General features: G+C 43.0%; 1 protein-coding gene across 4 annotated transcripts in view; it reads left to right on the top strand.

Annotated features, from left to right (window-relative positions):
- fermt2 (FERM domain containing kindlin 2) overlaps window positions 1-19,012 on the top strand; it is a 37,990-nt gene extending 18,978 nt beyond the window's left edge. Inside the window, exons 4-17 of one of the 4 annotated variants that reach the window (XM_068580997.1) lie at window positions 2,562-2,690; window positions 5,091-5,123; window positions 6,768-6,993; window positions 7,155-7,257; window positions 7,969-8,076; window positions 10,565-10,699; window positions 11,302-11,351; window positions 11,872-11,996; window positions 12,131-12,237; window positions 12,324-12,542; window positions 14,767-14,787; window positions 16,036-16,160; window positions 16,277-16,418; window positions 16,543-19,012. In XM_068580997.1, the coding sequence (XP_068437098.1) occupies window positions 2,562-2,690; window positions 5,091-5,123; window positions 6,768-6,993; window positions 7,155-7,257; window positions 7,969-8,076; window positions 10,565-10,699; window positions 11,302-11,351; window positions 11,872-11,996; window positions 12,131-12,237; window positions 12,324-12,542; window positions 14,767-14,787; window positions 16,036-16,160; window positions 16,277-16,418; window positions 16,543-16,716 (1,697 nt within the window). In that variant the 3' untranslated portion in view covers window positions 16,717-19,012. The remainder of the gene's footprint in view (window positions 1-2,561; window positions 2,691-5,090; window positions 5,124-6,767; window positions 6,994-7,154; window positions 7,258-7,968; window positions 8,077-10,564; window positions 10,700-11,301; window positions 11,352-11,871; window positions 11,997-12,130; window positions 12,238-12,323; window positions 12,543-14,766; window positions 14,788-16,035; window positions 16,161-16,276; window positions 16,419-16,542) is intronic. The other 3 variants (XM_068580999.1, XM_068580998.1, XM_068581000.1) reach the window with 3 other exon arrangements.
- The last annotated feature ends 1,747 nt before the right edge of the window (window positions 19,013-20,759 follow it).

The raw sequence follows: 20,759 nt of genomic DNA, 5'->3' as shown, positions 1-20,759 counted from the left end.
TAGAAATATCTAAATTCCAAAAACCCTACTTAAAATCTATAAAATATCTACACCATTAAATTCTAATTATGATTTCCCCATCGGTCTGAGGCTGTATGAGTTATCTTTAACTCCTCCTTTTAATTAGTCTTCCCTGGAACAACTGCTTTTTATTGCTCTTGATTATTGATCAGTGAGTACTTCTTCCGAACATTAAGAAGTATGCAGATGGTAAACAGAAGGTGATGAAGGCTCTTTGACATTATTTTATTCTTTTGTCCATGTAGGGTCTCAAACTGTTTGTGCGGTAAACTTTGGTGCTGTAAAATTAGACTGTGTGACGGCGTTTGTGAATCTTCTGCGGTTGGCCTTACTCACTGCAGTGAATCATGTGTTCCGAGGAGTCGATCTTGCAAGCCCAGCTGGCTCTCAGTCAACCCCTCTGCTCTGGCTCCAGTCCTGGTTACTGCCACATGTCTGCAGGATGGAAGATCAGGGCCTCGTTGTCTAAGGTGTCATTTCTGCTAATGGAAATCAACCGCACTTTTGTAAGCACTCTAACCACCACTCACCCGTCCTCCTCCTCCTGACACTGGCCACAAGTATGTGGTGAGCGACGTAGCAGTCGTCCCCTCCAGATCCTTATTCTTAAATTATCACTATAAACATACAATTCAACACTCCACTGAGTATGTCAGCAGAAATTGACTGCAATGCTTCGTTGAGAAGGTCTAGAATTTATTTTTTTTCTCTGTCTGTTTTTTTTTCTTTATTTTTCCTTCTTTATTTCTATCAGTCAATCTGTTTCATCTCATCATACTTTAGCAGGCATAGCAAATCCATTGTATTGACTACACCTCTACTCCCTTCACAGGAATGATGAAAAAAACGCATATCCTTACATTTTCTTTCCCGCACCGCCCGCCCATTATCCACTTTCCAGACAATCCAGTAGAGACGCCTAATGTATTACTTTTACAGGAACGTTTCTACCACATTGAGTAATTGTTTGCCAAAGATTTTGTGACCAAAGTATTTGCTTTTGAACCACGCTTCTGATCTCTACAAGGTTATATGTTAGCCAGCAACAGTTCCATGTGAATAACATATGAATTGTGTCAGATTAGTCTAGCTAGTTAGATATTTGGGGTTGGTGACAACGAGGTCATAAGAATAAACATGAAAAGTGACTGCGTAGTAAAATGCCATATGCCTGTGCAATGCCTCACCAAGAGACACAGTCCTCCCCACGTACACACAGTTGGTTGCAATGTGTGTATTGGCCTCCTCGCGCAGCTCAGTGGGGCTAAAGCTCGGCAGCACGCCTGCAACTCGCATGGCTGTATAAGGGCACAGGGATTGCGCTTCATCGCAGCAGCAGAGCGAGAATGAAAGAGGAGGGAGGCAGAGAAAGAGAGAGGTTGAGCTCCCATCTGGTTGTTCTTAAAACTCCTGGAATGCTTTTGCTTTAGTTACACAAACCAAACAAGCTTTCTCACCAAGCCAAGCCATTCTCTCTCTTCTTCTCCTCCTCCTCTTCTCCTCAACACCATCAGTAGCCTCTTCAATCGGTTTGAAACACCTTTCTAATCCTTTGTCTTTAAAAAAGAAAATGGAGAGATTCGTCGTTGGATATGATGAGTTTACTGCTTTTTTTGTATGAACAGTCCTGAACAAAACATAGTGGAAATAAATATCAAATATCAGCTTGCTTAATTGATTTTTTATGGAAAACCAAATCCAGCTGAGGATCCAGATGTGCTTGCATCCAGACTAGCACCATCTATTCTCGTCCTGACACTCTGGTTGTCTCACTACTACATCAGAACTATCCCAAGCCAATTTAAAAACGTCATTGCTGCTGGTGAGTGATGGCTCCCTGGCCTCCGATCCCGATGGAGGGAGGAAAAAGAGGGCGGAGAAGCTGCTCTGTTTTAGTCATTATTTTCAGTTTGGCGTGTCACTATCAGATTGGGATCTAACACACACGTCACACACGGTTTGGACAGCACAACTTTCACAAAAACTCTAGAAAAATCATCCTTGAAGATACTGAGAAACCATAAATGACACTTCCTTTACTCACCAATAGCAACTGAACAGAGTTTTTATGTGTGTGTGTGTGTGTGTGTGTGTGTGTGTGTGAGAGGAAAAATCTGAAGACTGAGGGTAAGAAGAAGATAGAGGTTGTGTCTGCCCTGTCTCAGTTGGGGATTACAGTTAAAGCAAGATTTGTTGGGGCCCTGAGAAAAGGGATTTGCAATTTTCCACCACTCGTGTGTACAGCTGTCGAGAATTCATCCACATCTCCTCAGTACCTTTACTTGCTCCTACTCCTCTGCTGTTTTACGCAAAACCTTTTTCAATTTAGGTTGCATCAATGTCTGTGTATTCCCCCACATTACACGTTCTACACATTGTCTGTGTGCTCTGCAAGAGGTCATGTGATTTTATTTGAAGGTTGAAACAACACAAGTTACTGTTGCTTTTAGTGAGTTATTGTCGTCTTGCTTGGCTTTGTTGTGAGGCAAGATTTTGTCGATTTGACATGAAATGAACTTTCTTTCTCTCCCTCCCTCAAGATATCCGCCACCCAGAGGAGCTATCTCTACTGCGTAAGCCCCGTGATCCCAAGAAGAAGAAGAAAAAGTTGGAGGAGGCAGAGGAGGCCGATCTGGAGCTGGAGGGTCCTCTGTTAACCCCTGGATCAGGTGAGCTGATGGATAGCAACTCCAACATGGAGTGCACTTGTTCCAGTGTGCATTCTTAAATATTACAGCTGAATGTAAAAGGGTTAGTAGGAAGGAATGATAATAAATTAATAGAGGCCAGTGTAAGTTTTGCACATGTATAATTGATGAGCTCATTAGGGGTGAAGGAAAAATTCGATACGTCATAGTATCGCGATATTGTATTAATACACTGAAGCCAAGTATCAATCTTTTATTAAATCAATAATAAACCTTTTGGTCTTTGAAGAATAAAATCAATTGCTTTTTCATTTTGCTGCAATATGTTGACAAAGTTTTCCTTTGGAGACAATTTGTGGTGGAAAAAAGGGAATAAATCGCAATATTTAATATATTGCAGTATCGTGATAGTATCGAACCGTGGGACTTCTTGTGATTCACACCGCTAGAGCTCATGCCGACTATTTTTGGTTCTAGGTCTCAAAAGTAATTATGGAGCATTTTGTGTTTTTATGGGTTTTATTTTTGTATTTCATTGTGAAAAGTAATAATCTCGTTTCCCTCAAGCAGCAGGTTGAATAACAGGTTTCCCTGGCTGCTGTGGAGCGTCTTGTACTTTTATTCTGGGAGATTGCACTTGTGGTTCAAAAACCACAAAGATAACACCAGAGGTCCGCACCCTGCGTCTAGTGACCAAATATGAATGTGCGAGTTTTAGGTCTGCATGATATCTACAGCCCTGGCTCTCAATTCCTTGGCAGGGAGGATGAAGAATGGTTGAGATTCCACACATAGTTGGTCACGCTGCCATTTTAAACCCAAACCAGGCTACACAGCTATACTGGCCCTCCTCCCTCCTTACGCCAGTGAGAGTTACAACCATGTGAGCAGAGAGGAGCAGAACAAAACGGGCTGTGCTGCTGTCACAGAGTTAGCATTTATCAAAACGGCTAACGCTAAGAGACAGGGTGAATGGGACTCTTTGTGTGGGTTGAGTCTCTTCTGTTCCCTGGCTCCTTAGACTCAGCTGAGAATGCAGAGATGCACTCTCACGTGAGTCGAAAGAGGGCCGCCAATCATTGAGAATTTGGCGATCCATCACAATGCTCATTGTCAAGAAAACGTAATTCTGCTGACAGTGAAGCTAGCAGCAGATTATGTATTTATTTTCCCTTTTTATCAAAGTAGAATAAGGGATAGAAAATAAAAAATGTGTTTTATGAACAGCACTTGCTGATCACACCTAAAGTTGCCTCCTTACATTGAAAAGGCATGCTATGTGAATGCCTCTGGTAGAGATGCATTTCGTTTTCAGTGGGCGACTGTGGTCACACTATTAAGTGGTGCAGAGAAACAGTTCAACAGGAATGTGCAGAATCTGTTTACCGTCAGTCACACTTCCTACGTCCTATCGGATAACATGCTACACTCGGAGAGTATGTTTCATGGCCAAGTTGTAAGGCGTTAGTCTGTCTCTTGAGGGGAAGGGTTGGCCTCTTAGCTCGGGTCTCCTGATAGGAATCACAAGGTTTTGCAGAGAGGCAGCGATGCAATCACAACCTCAGCCTTCCCCTGTGCTGCGAACTGCTTCTGCACACTCCACCCCACTGGGGAGATGAAGAGAGGAGGGCTCCTTGTAGCTCACCATGGTCTACCTTTTCCAAATGACCATGGATGGATGGTGACCAGCAAGGTCATATGAGGAGAATATGACCAATTATTTCTACTTTTAAGACTGACAACCCTTTTCCAAAACCTCAACCGCTATCCTTAAATATACCGTTGAGGAAACCCCACGTCTCCTCTGTCTGCAGACTTATGTAAAGGGCCTAACAGGAATGGTAATTTGGGGATTAACAAAACAAAACATGTTACTAATCCTCAACTGCTGTCGTGACATAGAAAAGATTCATGGCGTGGCCCATGATGCCAGTTCAAACGCCCCTCTGGACCCACCATATCTTGATGTGCCTGCTGTATCAAATTATCTTTCCTGTCAGCGTGGACAACATACCTCAGACAACCAGTACTTTTTATATTTGGACTGCAGTTTATACATGCATGACTGGGTCACGTTGACCAACGCCTTGCCTGGGTTTTCAATCAGTCATGCTGTGTAGGATGCTTATGAATGGGAACGACGGAACCTCACTAGTCATTTCAGGGTGATCTCCCTCTGCAAAGGGGAAAACTGAGTCATCCACTCTAAAGCTAACAGTTGGCCGTGCCCATGGAAATGTCCCAGATCTCCCTCGTTCTTGTATTTCTCTACATTTGTCTTTTCTCATCTGTTTCCTCCTGTTCTTGTAGAGTTTTCAGTATCTTACATCTGTCCACTTGATCTTGTTTGTTCCCCTTCCGCTTCTTCCCTCCACCTATCTCCTATATTTTCTTCTCTTACTCTTTCTCTTTTCATCCTAGCCTCTGAGGTAATATACATCGGACCTGTCAAAGGTAAGCTTTCCTCTTCCTCTGTCCTTTACTCTTCAGCACTGCTTCCCTGCCTTCCTCCCTACCCTCTACCCACCACAGCTGGAGTGTTGAGGTCACATGAGACCTGTAACCTTCGGGACTAACCACCGAGTCACCTGACTGCTCCTCCAGAGGAAGTCAGCTGATTTGGGTTGCCACATGATTAAGGCTTTGCCTCTCATTAGAAATAAGCTCAAAGTGCACTTTTTCTCCCAGCTCCCCCAGGCCTGCTCACTGTGCCTGCTGACTGTTGATCACTTTTTTTTGCCCTTGAAAATGGTGATTACTAAGATGGTCTTAAGTAAATTCTTATTAGTTTTGGGGGTAAGGGTTTTTAAAGAGGTCCAAAAACAGGACAGGGATGATGTGCATTGGACCATAATCCAACATGCATGCCAATAGCCCAGACATAAATGTGTTTAAAAATCTAATCCACTAGAGACCCTTTAATTTATTGACAACCCTCTCATGTTTTACTTCTGGTCTTAACAGCCCATGGTGGTCTGGCTCCATCCATCTAAGCCCTCTGAATTCCCAGTGTGGGAGCATTAGGGAGTCAAGTCATGCTAACATTCTTTGTGCCTTTTCGCCTGCATTGGAGTCAGTAAACAGGATGGAGGAGGCCTCGTTGTATTTTTAATGGGCTGCCAGCTTCCACCTTATACATGGTCTCTTTGGATATTTGGTATTCCTCAAGAGACGCTTTGGGAGATGGAGTACTCTCCATGAACTGATGCACTCAGCATTTAGGGAAAAACCTTGAAAGAACCACCAATTCTCATGACCTCAGCTCACAAACACACACACGCACACTCACAAACACAAACAGAGTTCACTTCCTGATTTCAGAAGGGATTTAGTGGTTTAGCTAGTGTTGCTTCTTGACCTCGGCCCCACAGAGGGAGAGAGGGAATGGCGGATACGGGGCCAAAAATACCACCATGAGGCCAGCCAACAGGAAATGCACACAGCTTGGTGGTTTGCTGATGTTTGCAGCCAAAAATTAAGACTTATTTAAACATAAAAGAATATACATATATATTAACGATTATTTGATTATTCAGGGATGATTTTGACAGATTTTGATAGAGCTGATTATTGTCCGATTTGTAAATACTTTTCTTGTCATTTATGCATCCACTCATATCTTTGCGTCCCTTCCCTCCCTCTCTGTGGCGAGTTGTGTAGTAGTTTGCTGTGTGCAGTGCATTCCTGCAGGTTTTTTGACTGTAAGTGAGTGAGTGACCCTGATCATGCTCTGCATCATTTGCATGCTGATCCACATCAATCCCGCCATCAGCAGGAGGACATGGTTGAAGCCACTCATCTGCAAAGTGTGGGCTGGTAGTCACATGGTGTTGTTGACCGCTAGCTGGCCTGGCTAGGCTGCAAGTGTTTGTGCTTTTTTGAAAAGTGTTCACTCCTTTCCCCTGATGCTGTTTTTGTTGATGAATAGTATTTGGGAATATGCACTCTATTGTTTTGAAATGGGAGTATTCATTTGATTTGTTTTTGGAGAGTATGAATAAAAAAAGTATTTATGTTGAATTGTTTCTTTTAATGAATATCTCTTTTTTTTCCCCGACCTGCACTATTCGTGACTAACTAATGACTGTATGTTTTCAGGGAGCATCTACTCCAGTCCAGGCTTGTACAGTAAGACGATGACCCCCACCTATGACTCCAGAGACGGTAGCCCCCTGTCGCCCACCACTGCCTGGTTTGGGGACAGTCCCCTCTCTGAGGGCAACCCCAGCATCCTCGCTGTCAGCCAGCCAATCTCCTCTCCAGACATCTTGGTCAAACTCTACAAGCCCCAGTCCCTGCTGGATAAAGCCAAAATCAACCAGGGGTGAGAAGACTTTACTCAGTGGTTCGGTTTGGTGAACTGCTCATAGTCTGAAGTGCTGTGGTGGATTGCAATATGTTTTAAGGCTGTGTTGCTCATCCAAATAACTGCGAGATGCTGCAGAGAGTTTGGTTCAGAACACATTGTATTCACTCTCTGTACAGGTGGTTGGACTCATCCAGGTCTCTGATGGAGCAGGATGTAAAGGAGAATGAGGTGCTGCTGCTGAGGTTTAAATACCACAGTTTCTTTGACCTCAACCCAAAGGTACGTCCCATAGACCATGCTGTACAATTTCACCTTGCTGACCTTGAGTCATTGAAGCCATTTTTTAAGTTCATGGTGTGCCAGAAAGCATCGTATCAGTTCAGAAAAAGAGATACGGCACTAGCATTGTGTAACAGGGATGCTCACCAAGTGTCCTGAGAGAGCACAACCATTATAGATATGCATCGACTTTTAAATAATGTAAAGGCATTTTAGCCTGTAAAGTAAACATACTGACAAATGCAAGCGGTTTTACACATCAAAGTTTACTTGCAGGTTTTGGGGAGCACTACTTCACATATAAAAAAAAAGTTGTATAAAGCTCAAGGGGGAGCTGCACGAAATCTGAGAAAACAATCTGATGAGTTGGAAAGAAGCTTAACAGACTTCCTCAGCCCACTCATCATCTCTACTTGCGGCTATTGGTTGAGGCTATATTAGACGCTAAATAGCATAACACACAGATCTTTTTCTTTACTTTTCACCATTAGTCCACCAATGTCATATTAGTGTTGTACTAAATTGGCGCTATGCTCCTCGAAGTAGACTATTTGAAAGTCGGTGGACATTAATCACAAAACCAATAACAGCATACAACTTCTAACCAGTGCTTCACACAAATCTAGTTGTGTCCTGTGTGTATGAGAGAGTCTGTTTTTACTCACTGTTTGTTTGTATGCACGCTGACCTCTGTGTCAAACCTCTCCACAGTATGATGCCATCCGAGTGAACCAGCTCTATGAACAGTCCAAGTGGGCCATCCTGTTGGAGGAAATTGAGTGCACGGAGGAGGAAATGATGATGTTTGCTGCCCTGCAGGTAAAGAGACTGTGTGTTTACGTGTGTGTATGTGCCTGATCTCTATTTTCATGCTTCCAGCCCAAAGCAGAGACATATGGCTAACAGTTCTGCGGCACGCACACTTAAAGGTGGCATCAAAGTGAAATCACTTTGATACAGATTGAGATAATATGGACATTATCACACATTCCCACTGAGCTTCTCAATATGTCTCAATGTCAATTAATTCCATTTTTTTTTACCTCATAGTTCATAGGGGGAAAAAAAGTGCCATTAGCATTTTGGAGAAAGCTAGTTAATATGAATTATTTGTGACTAATTTATTAAAATGAACTTCAAAGACATTAAAGCATTTATCTCACTTAGTTAAGGGTTAACTAAGTGAGAGTTCATTGTCATGTTGAATGCCTGGAAACAAGGCCGAGTGAGTCATCTTAACAAAGAACTAAAAACAAAACAAAAAAAGGATGTGCAGCATGTTTGTATACTGGGCCAAGGTTGTTAGCTTTATGTGTCAGAGTAATTACTACAAACCTTGAGGCAACTTGCTGCATCCTCTTGTACAGAGCTGATATGGCTGGGCTGGATTGCATCAGACACGTATGTTTCTCTTTTGAGATTTACTAGATTTACTAGAGGATCAAGAGAAGGAGAACTGGGGAGCAATGGAAGTGATATACAGATGTGAGCCCCCTTAGCCCCTGTAGTGTAGGGTGGTGCCCCTGCTATTTCTGACCCTCATAAACTTTGGGTGCCAAGACCTGAGGACGCCACCCTGTCCTCACCCCCAGGGTAATTATAGAGCATCTAGGGCCACAGGACCCAGTGCCTCGGTCCAGACCACCCACCCCCAGCAGAACACCATCTTATAGATGCTGCTCACATTCCTCTAGGAGTCTTCTCACACTCTGAGGTGTTAGGTGCGTTTCATCACACCAGTTATAACGCACTTAACTGGTTTCTTGTTTCTATTCCTATGAGCGATGCTAATTTGAGTTGGGTGTTTAGACTGGCTGGCTACCCTATTGCTACCGGTATGTTAGCACGTTTGCCAGAAACTCCTATGTTTCAGCTGGGTAGTATGATCTCATGGCTTTTTGCTAATGTTTCACTGGTTCGAGTAGATACAGAGTCTAAATCAAGAGCTGTGATTGTCCACATCCAGTATGTTGCTGGCTTGTGTTAGCATGCAATCACCTGGACATTTTACTTTGGCAGTACATAGAAATGAGGCAATCGGGAGTCAAGAACAGTAACTGACCTCATAGTCACCGACTTTGGTGACGGTTTGTGCTTTGAGCCTCAGCAGATCAACATGTACGTTCAGCCACTCATGCAGACAAACGGGAAACAAGCCCCCCAGTGTTCCCGTTTAAAAAAAAAAAAAAAAAGTATTTAAAGACTATTACAGTGGAAGAGGCAGATGAATGGAGTGTCATGGCGAGCCTTTTGTTCCACATTCTGAAACCTTAGCAGGCTCCAGCCTTGCATATCTCTCTCAAACTCTCCCTTTGTATCTCTCACTCTCTCGACAGCTGTTCATTCATATATTGGTGGGGGGTTGGTGATGGGTTGACATTATAAATACCATTTGTCAACAAGTTGTATTTAGTGTCTGTGACTCACACTGAGAGGTAAACACGGTTGGGTTTTCAGGACATCCAGATGAACTTGTGGTTCCAGCTCTCTGTTGTCCTTATTGGCCCAATTCTGCATATGTTCCAAGTTAAATACGTTTCATAGCCTGTTGCAATTCAGAGACATGTTGAGAACACATTGCTCAAACCGCAACCCTTAATCATCTCATGGAATCATCTCCATCTTCTTCTCATCCTGAAACTGGTCTCCTCATCTTCATCTCCTTCAAAGATAAGGGTTTTATCGCTGATCAACTAAACGGTGCATCCGGGCAGCATTTGCTAACAGCCAACACATCTTAAAGTATTTATGTGGCTATCATCACAGACCAAATAACTTTTATAAGATGCCGTTCGACGGTTTGTGCACCGGTAGCAAGCACAGCAGGAAACTTTAGAGAAATCAGCAAAAGTGTTGACGAAGGGTGTTGGAGTTGAAGATCGACTTTTCGAGCAATTGTCAGCTGTTCGTGCTTCCATTACTTTAAGTTAATGTTTGGGATTATTTCTTTATTGTCACTAGAAAGGCTTTAGTGAATCTTCACTTTGTAAATGGAAGATTGTAGCTTTCAACAGTGCTGTGATGACAAGATGCTGCGAGCACAAGAAACCTCGTCCTGCGCACGTTATGGAGTCCATACTGAATGTGTTTTGTCTAAAAAGAAGATATTAGAAGTAACTAGTTCATATGCATGGCTTATATGTCTACAAATATAAGACCAATTCATTTGAGGACTTCTTGGCGTGAAAAGTGTTTGAGTTTGATCAAAAATTCTGATATTTAAATGAAATTATCATGTTATGATATAACTTTTTATAAACTGATGCAACAATTAGCCTAATTGAGGTTACCTCTTTCTTATCCTCAGTACCACATCAACAAGCTGTCGATCATGTCTTCAGACCACCACATGAATAACAGTGAGAAAGAGGTGGATGAGGTGGATGCAGCCCTGTCAGACCTGGAAATTACTTTGGAAGGAGGGAAGACGTCCAACACACTGGTATGACAACGTCGCTACGGCTCCACACTCACTGCAAGAAATACTTTTAGGTTGTGCATTACATGTACTGGCTTCCAAATTCATAATGTTATCATTATTATTGTTCTAATTTGCAGCAGCGTGGCAGTGTGTTTGGTCCTTAATTTCTCTACTGTGTTGTGAACAAGTGTCCTTTCATCAGCTGTATTAAACAGGAACTAAAGCCTAACAGAGACTTACACAGGGGAAATCACAATACATTTCAATGAAAGTGCTACATTTCACACAGTTCTTTGAGGCCTTCATCTGACAAGAACCTGGGGCTGTGGGATATTTGACACTTCAAACAAACCCAACAAAGGATACATGTTACATGGATAAGTTATAAATGTAGGTGTCCGTTATTAAAGCCGTCACCCCTCTAGAACTTGTTAAGTTTATACAGCTTATCAGAGGAAACTGCACTTTGAGATATTACATAGAAAGTGTTGTCTTTAGAAAACCCTACTGATTATTGAAACTGAGCCTGAGGTCATTGTTTTGGTTAGCCATCATCTTGTAGTGCTTTTATACTAACTATACTATAGTTTTATACTAACAATGTGTTTTTCCCTTCCTCCTAGGGTGACATCACATCTATTCCTGAGCTAGCGGACTATGTCAAAGTCTTTAAGTAAGTCCACATCCAGAGCTACCTGACCCCACAAGGCCACACGCACGTTCAGTTATAAATAAAAACAAAAATAACAGTGAATGAATGCGTACAAAGATTGCGTTTGACCTCAATCAGTTCATGCTCTCAGAGAATCAGGAAATCCCATTTCCTGGCTAAATGAGAGCGCTGTTGCCTGGTTTGCATCGTATAATAGGCTGCATTGTTTGCCAAGAAACATTTACAGGCTGAGCTTTCAGTTTGAGCTTTTCAAAGTGATTCCACTTGGACCAAGCATATTTTTACCCTTTTTTTTTTTTTTTTTTGCCTTTGCTGACTGGCAGATGGCCCCAGGGGTGATTGTCTCATTAAATGTATAAACCATAGGGGGCGGGGGGTGATATCAAGAGGCATTTCATCTTTAATGGTTTTCCATTAATGTTCACATCCAATTTTGGCTTTGCACGTGAGAAGCTCTTTTTTCCTCCTCTCTCTTTTCTATTCGCTGATGATCTCCCACTGTCTTCCATATATTTTCCAGACCCAAGAAACTGACACTGAAGGGCTACAAGCAGTACTGGTGCACATTCAAGGACATCACAATTTCCTGTTACAAGAGTAAAGAGGAGGCACATGGGACACCTGCTCTCCAAATGAATCTTAGAGGTGCAAACACACACACACACACAAAAATGTCATTTCTTGCCCATGCAAGAATGTAATGCTTATTGTTTCTGTCCCAAGAATGGCTGTGAACTTTGCCCTCTTCTTCCGTTTCTCATTTTGGCTTCCATATGTAGGTTGTGAGGTAACTCCAGATGTTAACATCTCGGCTCAGAAATTCAACATCAAGTTGCTAATCCCAGTGGCTGATGGCATGAATGAGATCTGGCTTCGGTGTGACATGGTAAGACTGTTAACGCACCATTTAGGATCATTTCTTCTCCTTTTTAGCAGGTTTTTGATCATCGCCGTTTAACTTTTCCTTTCCAGGAGAAACAGTACGCCCACTGGATGGCTGCATGTCGCCTGGCCTCCAAAGGGAAGACTATGGCCGACAGCTCTTACAACCTGGAGGTCCAGAACATCCTGTCCTTCCTCAAGATGCAACACATGAACCCTGACCCTCAGTTAATTGAGCCGATCACCACCGATATCAACCCAGAATGCCTGGTGTCCCCGCGCTATCTGAAGAAGTACAAAAACAAGCAGGTAAGCCACGCAGGCCGCGTTTCAGATATACAACCTCGCAACGCGCCGTTTGCTGTACACGTGGAAGGTATTTGCTATGTTGTGTGTTTTGTGTGAGGATGTTTACTTGTGGGGTTAGATGGAGCAGCTTTGATGCCTCACAGATGGGCGCCTCCTGGCATCAGGCCTGTCTTGCATTGGAATGTAGCCTCCCTCTCCTCCTCCTCTTCTACTCTCCTCCTCTTCCCTCTGTTCCTCTCCTCTCTGTCCGAGGGGAAACCAGGACATCAGACGTCCAAACCACTCAACATGCTTACAGTAGCGTTGCTCATGTCCGACTGTAACGGATACTTTCTCTGCTCTCGGCCTTTGTGCTTGTAGATAAAAGTTCAGAGGTCATAGCCACTGGACTTGGAAGTGCTCAGTTAATCTGGTAATACAACATGGCCACTTTTGAGCGATAGTAGCCGGCAACCAACAAACATCTTCATAAGCAGGTGTGGAAATTAAGCCCTACAAATCTATTAACTTTCTTGTAAACATTAGGAAAATGCTACAATGTGCTTAGCAGATTTGCATGTAAGCAACAGACCGGGAGGGGGGGGTGCATTGGAACAGCTGAGTACACGACTGCCATAGCTGTGTTAGTTTGGGATGGGTGAAGGAGGCGGGGAGGCGGGGGTTGCCTCTCCATTGCTTATTCACTCAGTCTGGTTTTGTTTTAAGTTGTCGTAGAAAAGGGGAATGTTGCTGGGGAGTTGGAGGTTGTTGGTGCCGTAAGTGATGACTCAGAAATGGTCTGGCCTTGAAATATACTAGATGTCTAGAAATTTTGACCAAAAGATGGATGCATTTGCTGAACACACAATACAAACCAGCCCTTTGATACTGAACTCCTCCTTGACTCATTCATATGGGACTGATGTCACCGGTTACTCCCTGAACATCAACTGAAGTCTCCAACTTCAGTTCCACATACAGTGCTGCTAAAAATAAGAATTCATCCAAAATAACAAAAAAGTACCACACACTGTTTCAGTTCTCTCTTTCTCTGTTTTTTTAGTTGCTAGGAAATCACTTAAATGTAGTTGGGGTGGGGGGGGGCAAAAACATGAAAGTACTTCACCATCTCTAGTAGTATTTTTTCCCTGAGAAGGGACCAAACCAAAGTCCAAGTGAAGAAAGGCTCATGAAGCCAGCCAACCTGGGTTTAACCCAAAAGCAGAAACACGATACTGAGATTTCCCCCAATATATTTTATACTTGTTTTTTAGACTATGGTCAGAAAACTCCTGTATTGTGTTTTTTGTTGTTTTTCTTCTAGTTTAAACGGGGGAAGGCCTTAAACATGTCAGGGGTATTAGCTCAGCAGGGTGTGTGTCCATCTGGGACTGTGGTTCTTTCTGGTCCGGCTCCAGTCTCACTCATAATCCCAGTCCGATAGGGGGTATCCCCAGGCATCCAACATGAAAGAGAGGTGTGTGTGTGCGTGTGTGTGTGCGCGCGCGCCCGTGTCACTCTCACACATGTGCACTCCTGTAGTGGGCGTGGGGCATCAGGAAATGAGCCGTGCTCGGGAATGCTTGCGCGGGAAAACTGTCTGGGAAAAGCCCGTTTGTTCTCAGTCAGCTGTGACCCCTCCCCATCGCCCATTAAACTGGACTTCCTGTTGCTCCTAAGACTTCTGTGCTGCAGCTCCCAGCAGATACGCACGCAGGAATTTTTAGATTTCTTGAAACAGTGTGGTCTTTGGCCACAATCGATACATTTACACAAGAGAAAACAAGCATTTAGGACACAATAATAAACTCCTGGAGTGTGGAGACATGGCGCTCCTGCAGCTTGGCGCTCCCAGTGTGCTGCTTGATGCATACCGCCATCCTGTGGATGAAAGTGGGAGTGTCATTATTTAATGACCCATTGTAAAGTATGTGCAGTTCCAGTGCCTTCTTACCTAATACCACACAAATGTTGTGTAATCTTGCTCTTTTTTTTTTCTTCAAATAAATGACACATTGTCTGACAGCTGCTGTACTCCTCCCTGTTGTTGCTGAATACTGCATGATCTCCAGACTCTTTTATTACAATTGTGGCCTCCTACTTTATTGTTTTTGATCTTTCCTCCCTCGACATTGATCTTACTTGCTTGTTCTCTTTGTCCAATCTTTCTTTCTTTTCTCGCTTCTTGTATGCTTCTCCTTCATTCCTCTGTGCTCTTCTCCCATCCCCACCTCCCCATCTTCAGCCAGGCTCTATCAGGGACTTGGTAAGTTGAGTTGTGTGTCCACTGGGTGCCTCCAAAGCCTTAGATACATGGATGTGCATGTGTGTATGACCTCTGAACACTTTTTGTGTCCGGTTTGCCTCACTTAACCAAACGTAGTGCAGCTGTATAACATGTCATAGTGGCTGATAGTCACAGTAGAATAGTTAGAATCATTCCTGTTGGTTTACTTGTTTGTTTGTTGGTTTGTTACTTGTTACTAGCTTGAATGTTTTCAGTGTGCCATAAGACGAGCAGATGACATAAAATGCTATTTATACAACATTGAGACATCTGTATTTTTTATACTTTTCTTTACATTACCAGGAGGGACAAAGATAAATGATACAAAAGCCATTATAGTCAGTAAAATAAATGGATTTGACATGTTTCAGCCCATTTAACAGCAGGTCCATTTACCATTTTAAATTCACAAGTTTTTAGATTATGAGAAGCTTCAATGTGTTTTGAGTTATGGGCTTGACTATAACGTCGGTAAAATAGGAAAAAGTAGAACGGAAACTTGCTGGAGGTAAGGGAAGTGATCCATCACGGTCAAGCGTGCTTATTGTGTAGTTATTTTCTTGTAATGCAATTGAATCAAAGAGTGTTGCACCAAGATGATCTATATTCCTGATTGGGTTGATTAGTTGTGTTTTTTTCATTCTTCCATCTTTGATTTTCCAATTAAGCTCAAGTAAGCAATGCTTACTAGCAGCTGACTGTAACATGTGGGAGGTTCACAGTGATGGATTAGTTAGACTTACTCTGCATGTCTCGGTCACCCTGCTCTTCATTGATTACATTTCCGGCTGCAGCTCCACAGAAAAAGGATGTAGGGACAGTCTGAGAACACACACATGCATGTACACTCACACACTCGCACATTAACCTTAGTCCAGCTCCTCACTGGCACCAGAGGTTAATATTTGTTTGTCTGTCCATTTTGTAGCAGTGTGAAGTAGAGTTTTACTGTGAGAGCCCTCTGCTTATTGGCTGACACTGTGTGTGTGTGTGTGTGTGTGTGTGTGTGTGTGTGTGTGTGCTGATGGCTTCATGGAATTAGCCACAGCTTGTTTACGCACTGGGGGTGTGTGTGTGTGTGTGGATTTAGGTGCACCAGGTGGTTGAAGTTTGGTGATGGGGTGTGTTTGTTTAAGCTGAGGAGTGTGTTGATGTTTGTCCAGGCTCAAATAGTGGGAGCATGCTGAAATGTCACGTGTGTAATGTTTGTGATTGTGTTTTTGTCAGATTTCAGCCCGGATCCTTGAAGCCCACCAGAACGTGGCCCAGATGAGTCTCATCGAGGCCAAGATGCGCTTCATCCAGGCGTGGCAGTCCTTGCCTGAGTTTGGAATGACTCATTTTCTTGCCAAGTAAGCTGATATGTCTTCACATGTGTATCGCCCCCTCAGCTGTATGTAGTGACTCATATTCTCTTTTGATCTGCCCAGTGTCATTTCTCAGTGGACTCTCTATTTCTTCTCTGCAGGTTTCAGGGTGGAAAGCGGGAAGAACTGATCGGCATCACTTACAACCGTTTGATCCGCATGGATGCAAGCACTGGAGATGCTATCAAGACCTGGCGCTTCAGCAACATGAAGCAGTGGAACGTCAACTGGGAGATCAAGATGGTAGGGAACTCAATGAGTAATATGACTATTTTTACTTAAATAGGTTGGTATTATTATCAGAACAATTGCTTTTTTGCCAGTTTTCATTGACGCATGACTGCTGTGCTTTTCTCTGTGTGCTCAGGTGACGGTGGAATTTGCAGACGAGCCCAGTCTGTCTTTCATCTGTGCCGAGGTGGACTGCAAGGTGGTCCACGAGTTCATCGGCGGCTACATCTTCCTGTCCACACGTGCCAAGGACCAGAACGAGTCCCTAGATGAGGAGATGTTCTACAAGCTGACCAGCGGCTGGGTCTGAGCTGCCCCAAGCAAGTAGGTCCGGCACCAGGAGGGGAGAGGCTGGGGGTCCAACCACCGTGAATGGGGCTTCATTTTGTTGTATTTCTCAGTCTCATTAATTGTTTGGAGATGTGCCGAAGAGTCCAGAGCAGCGCTACAGTTACCTGACACCATTTTCATTGTTATAGTTGTTTTTGCATTTATGCTGACAATGTCTTTTGTTACAAAACTAATAGTCTGATAAATGCAGTAAAGATGACCTTTTGGACTTTAACCCATGTTGTTGAGCAAAAGCGCAACACAAACCTGAACCGGGAAGGTCCGCTGTTCTCCTACGTCCTCCTGCCTCCTCTCCTCCTGGACCGATGGCCATCAACTAACGTCCATGACACCCCTTTTTAAACCAATCAAACGCCAGATTTAATCCCAAAGAGTCCTCCCTCCTCCCCCTCTTTGAGCTGACATCTAACTGTCATTAAAACATCACAGTGCCACTGATACTTCCAGCTGTATTGAATTATTTATCCTAAAAGACAGACTTTATCAAAGAGTCCGATCAAAATGCTATCTCTGAACAGCTGAGGCCACTGATTGCAGCGCTACACATCCATCCTGTCCACTCTATGAAGGGTTCAATCTCCTTGAAGTCACATGTAAGCACTTCTACAGTATACAGTCCTGTTGATGAATAAGCTGTTGTTAAATTTCCTTTTGCTCTTGATGTCCGTTTTTTTCTTTGTTTTTCGGAGCTCGTCCGGAGCGATCGTCTCCTCTGTGTCGAGTCTCTCTCGTGACATCTCATCGTATTAGCTGACGGGTGTGACAGTGAGGGTCTGCTTTTTGTTTTGTGTTTAATAAGCTGCGTATAGTGAGCATGTCTAGAGAAACACTACAGTTCAAGGCACTGGGACGAGTGTCATGTGGGTTTGACAGTATTTTCCAACGGATTTCTTTTAAACAATCAAAAGTCATCTCATTGAGTCATTAGCTCTGGTGTTCAGTGTATCTGATGTTTCTTGACAACACGTTTTTAATAACTACTTTTGTGGTCGATATGTTGAACTACGGTATGTCCCTAATGTTCATGTGCATTCAAAATATCTCACATGGTTGTTTGAAAAAATATTTGAAACCTCAACATGAAGCTATCTGTCTTTTCAAGATGTCCATTATTATTTCCCAACTTTTGAGAAAATATGTTTTTCATCTTCTGACCTGGCATTCAAAAGGAATGTGCCAAAATGCATGAACATCTTCCAAAACATGTCTGTTTATGGCAGCTGTTCTGACAAACGCTATAAGTTTCTAAAAAAACTGCTCAGCATTGCCTCCAAATCTTTGAAACCCCCTGACTCCTCATTGCTCAGTGCATGTACACTACGCAACAGGAACAGTCATCGCTTCCTTGTACCAACTTTTAACGTTATTGCCATTCTGTCTCTCACACCATATAGTATTATTAGTATTATTATAATTTGTATCATTACACACCAGCAAAAGGTCAGAGTTTAAAGAATGAATATGCAATGTTTTTATTTTTTTGTCACTCTGTCCTCCGTATGAAGGATCAGTAAATGAAGTATTATTTTTTTTGTAACTAATGTAAAAACACAAACATTTTATAGAATTGTACAGTTTTTTCTGCTTTTTTTTTTTGGGTGGGTTTGGAAGTTTTTCCTTTCAGAAAAGAGGGGAGAAGCCATCTGTCAACAAGTGTATTATTCAGATTTGTGCCTGCTTATGTTGTGTCCTTACTGAGTTTTCAGATGAAGATAAATATGAATATATATGAAGATAACACTAGTCTCAAACTCCAGGTTTGAATAAGATATTTGTCGAGTACATATTATAATTGTTTTTTAAAGATACAAATACCTATGCCTTCTCAATGTGCTCTTTGTTCTTGCATTTCCACTTTATTTTATGCATTTTCTGATTTCTCTTCTGTCCATTTGTGGCCCCGAGTTGTGTTTTTTAGCTCATTCTTTAGACTGACCGTAATACTTTAATTTTTGCTGCAAATTTGATTTGCTCTGCGGCTTTTTAAATATACTTCACCTATTTGTCTGGTTGTGTCACAACTGAAGTGTGCCATTTAATAATGTCCATATGAAGGAGACCCACATTTAGACCCTGGAGTTTGAGACGAATCAGCATAAGTGAACAGAAAACTACGCCTGGTCTGTTTTTATTTTCTCTCATGTTGTTTTTGTTTGCCTCCAGTGTCGGGAGCAGCGGTGCATGTCCTGCTGCTCTGTTTTCTGACTGTAAAAAATGCATTTATTTTAAAAAATAAAGTAATTTTTATTTAATAATTGCGTCATCTCTCATTTCAGTCATTGTGAACGAAAATACTAAAATGAACAATGCATTAGTGCGGCTGAACAGCTCAATTTACTCAAACTGGCTCTGCGACTTTTACTCAAACGGGAGAAAAAACTCCCTGCGTTTGTAATAAAGGAACGTGTCATCCAGAACACGACTCCGACTGGTTTAAACACTTTGTGGACATTAATAGAGGTCTATGGAAGAAACGAATAACACAGGCCCATAACTCAAAACACAGGTTATCTTTATTTATAGGATGAATTTATTGTTTTCATGACTGTTATTGCCCTATCCTTTTAAGGTTTTCAGTCATCCAGCTTATGTTGTATCTAGGCGAAGTAAGTTCATTGTGAATCACTGTTTTAGTTATGAAGGCCTTCTCATACATATAAGGCCTTTCAAGGCCTCTCATAATCAACTCGTAGACAAACAGCTTTTGCTCTTGTCTCCGTCCGGTCCTCACATATCAGCGCTCACCTGAGAACATCCACCCATAAAAAAAAACATAGCTGTAAATCACTGAATTAAATCTCATGAAAAACGTATCCTGTTGATGAAAGTGCATGGAGTTGGCATAAAGCAAAGTAAGACCAAGAGGGTTGGAGATAAATTACAACATACAGTAATGGAGACCAAGTTTTACTGAGAAAGATGATACCTCAAGGAAACAAGTCTATTGTCTTGTGTTTCTCAAGTATGACACCATGCGTATCCTCACACACTTCCTGCAAACACACTACATGATCACTGGCTGTGTTTCTCCACTAGAGGGCAGTGCCCATCCACATGTGTTCCTTGTCCTGCTCGTCTTCTCGGTGCATTCCGAATGTTTCTTTGCCCAAATCTGACATGTTTGCCTGGCGTCCCAGCAGAAAACCAAGTGCCAGGTTGACGAGGGGATGAGATCAGAGAGCACCTGCGGACAGTCTGTGTATTTGCATGCTACGGACACGGCGCACGTCCGTCTGTCACCTGCCGAGCAGCTGGGCGACGAAGGTGTTGGTGGCCATGATCACTGGGGAGCTGCTGAATAATGATGAATAATAAGGTTTTTATGGAAGGTTTTAGAAAGATGACTGAGCCGTCAAGGACTCCAATTTACATATCGTCATTGTATTATTGCAGTCAAAAACAAACAAGCATGATAAAGTCAACTTCATCAAAAAAACCTGCACACTCCAGCCTTGATGGCCCATTCTTTGAAATCTGATCATGTATATATGTCCTTTAGTATTTTATTTGTTCATTGAAATTGTACAGCGGCTGATGCTGCACTGCAACTGCAACGGCGTGCTGCTGCTGGAACAGTGTGCTGCTGCAACGGTGGACTGCTTGCACGGGGAGGTGAAGACGTCTCCTTGGTGGCTCCGCCTCGTGACGTGGAATTCCTCCGGCCCCTCGAGAGGACGGGGGCGGATGACCAGGAGACTTGAGCGTGACGTCTTTGGACCCGCGCTGCTCACGAACAATTGACATGCAGGAAGGGAAAACCTGAAAGAAGTCACACAATACACGGGGAACCAGGCCGCACCTGTTGCCATTCACAGCAGCTTCCTGGTTGAACCAAGTGCATGAAGCTCAGTTTGTTCAAGCAGCGTGGCTCTGCTTTCCTCATGAGGGTCTCAGCTGCTTGAAGCCATTGTTAATGTCATGGGGATCGCTCTCGAGGAAAGTGTCTTTGACATCCAACCCATGGCCTGCAGGGACTGCAGTGATTCGATAATGTCTGGACAG

The sequence above is a fragment of the Clinocottus analis genome, unplaced genomic scaffold (genome assembly GCF_023055335.1).
Source record: "Clinocottus analis isolate CAN_PGR_092001 unplaced genomic scaffold, fCliAna1.0.p SCAF_17, whole genome shotgun sequence".
Taxonomy (NCBI): Eukaryota; Metazoa; Chordata; class Actinopteri; order Perciformes; family Cottidae; genus Clinocottus; species Clinocottus analis.
This window is presented reverse-complemented; position numbering and strand designations above follow the sequence as displayed.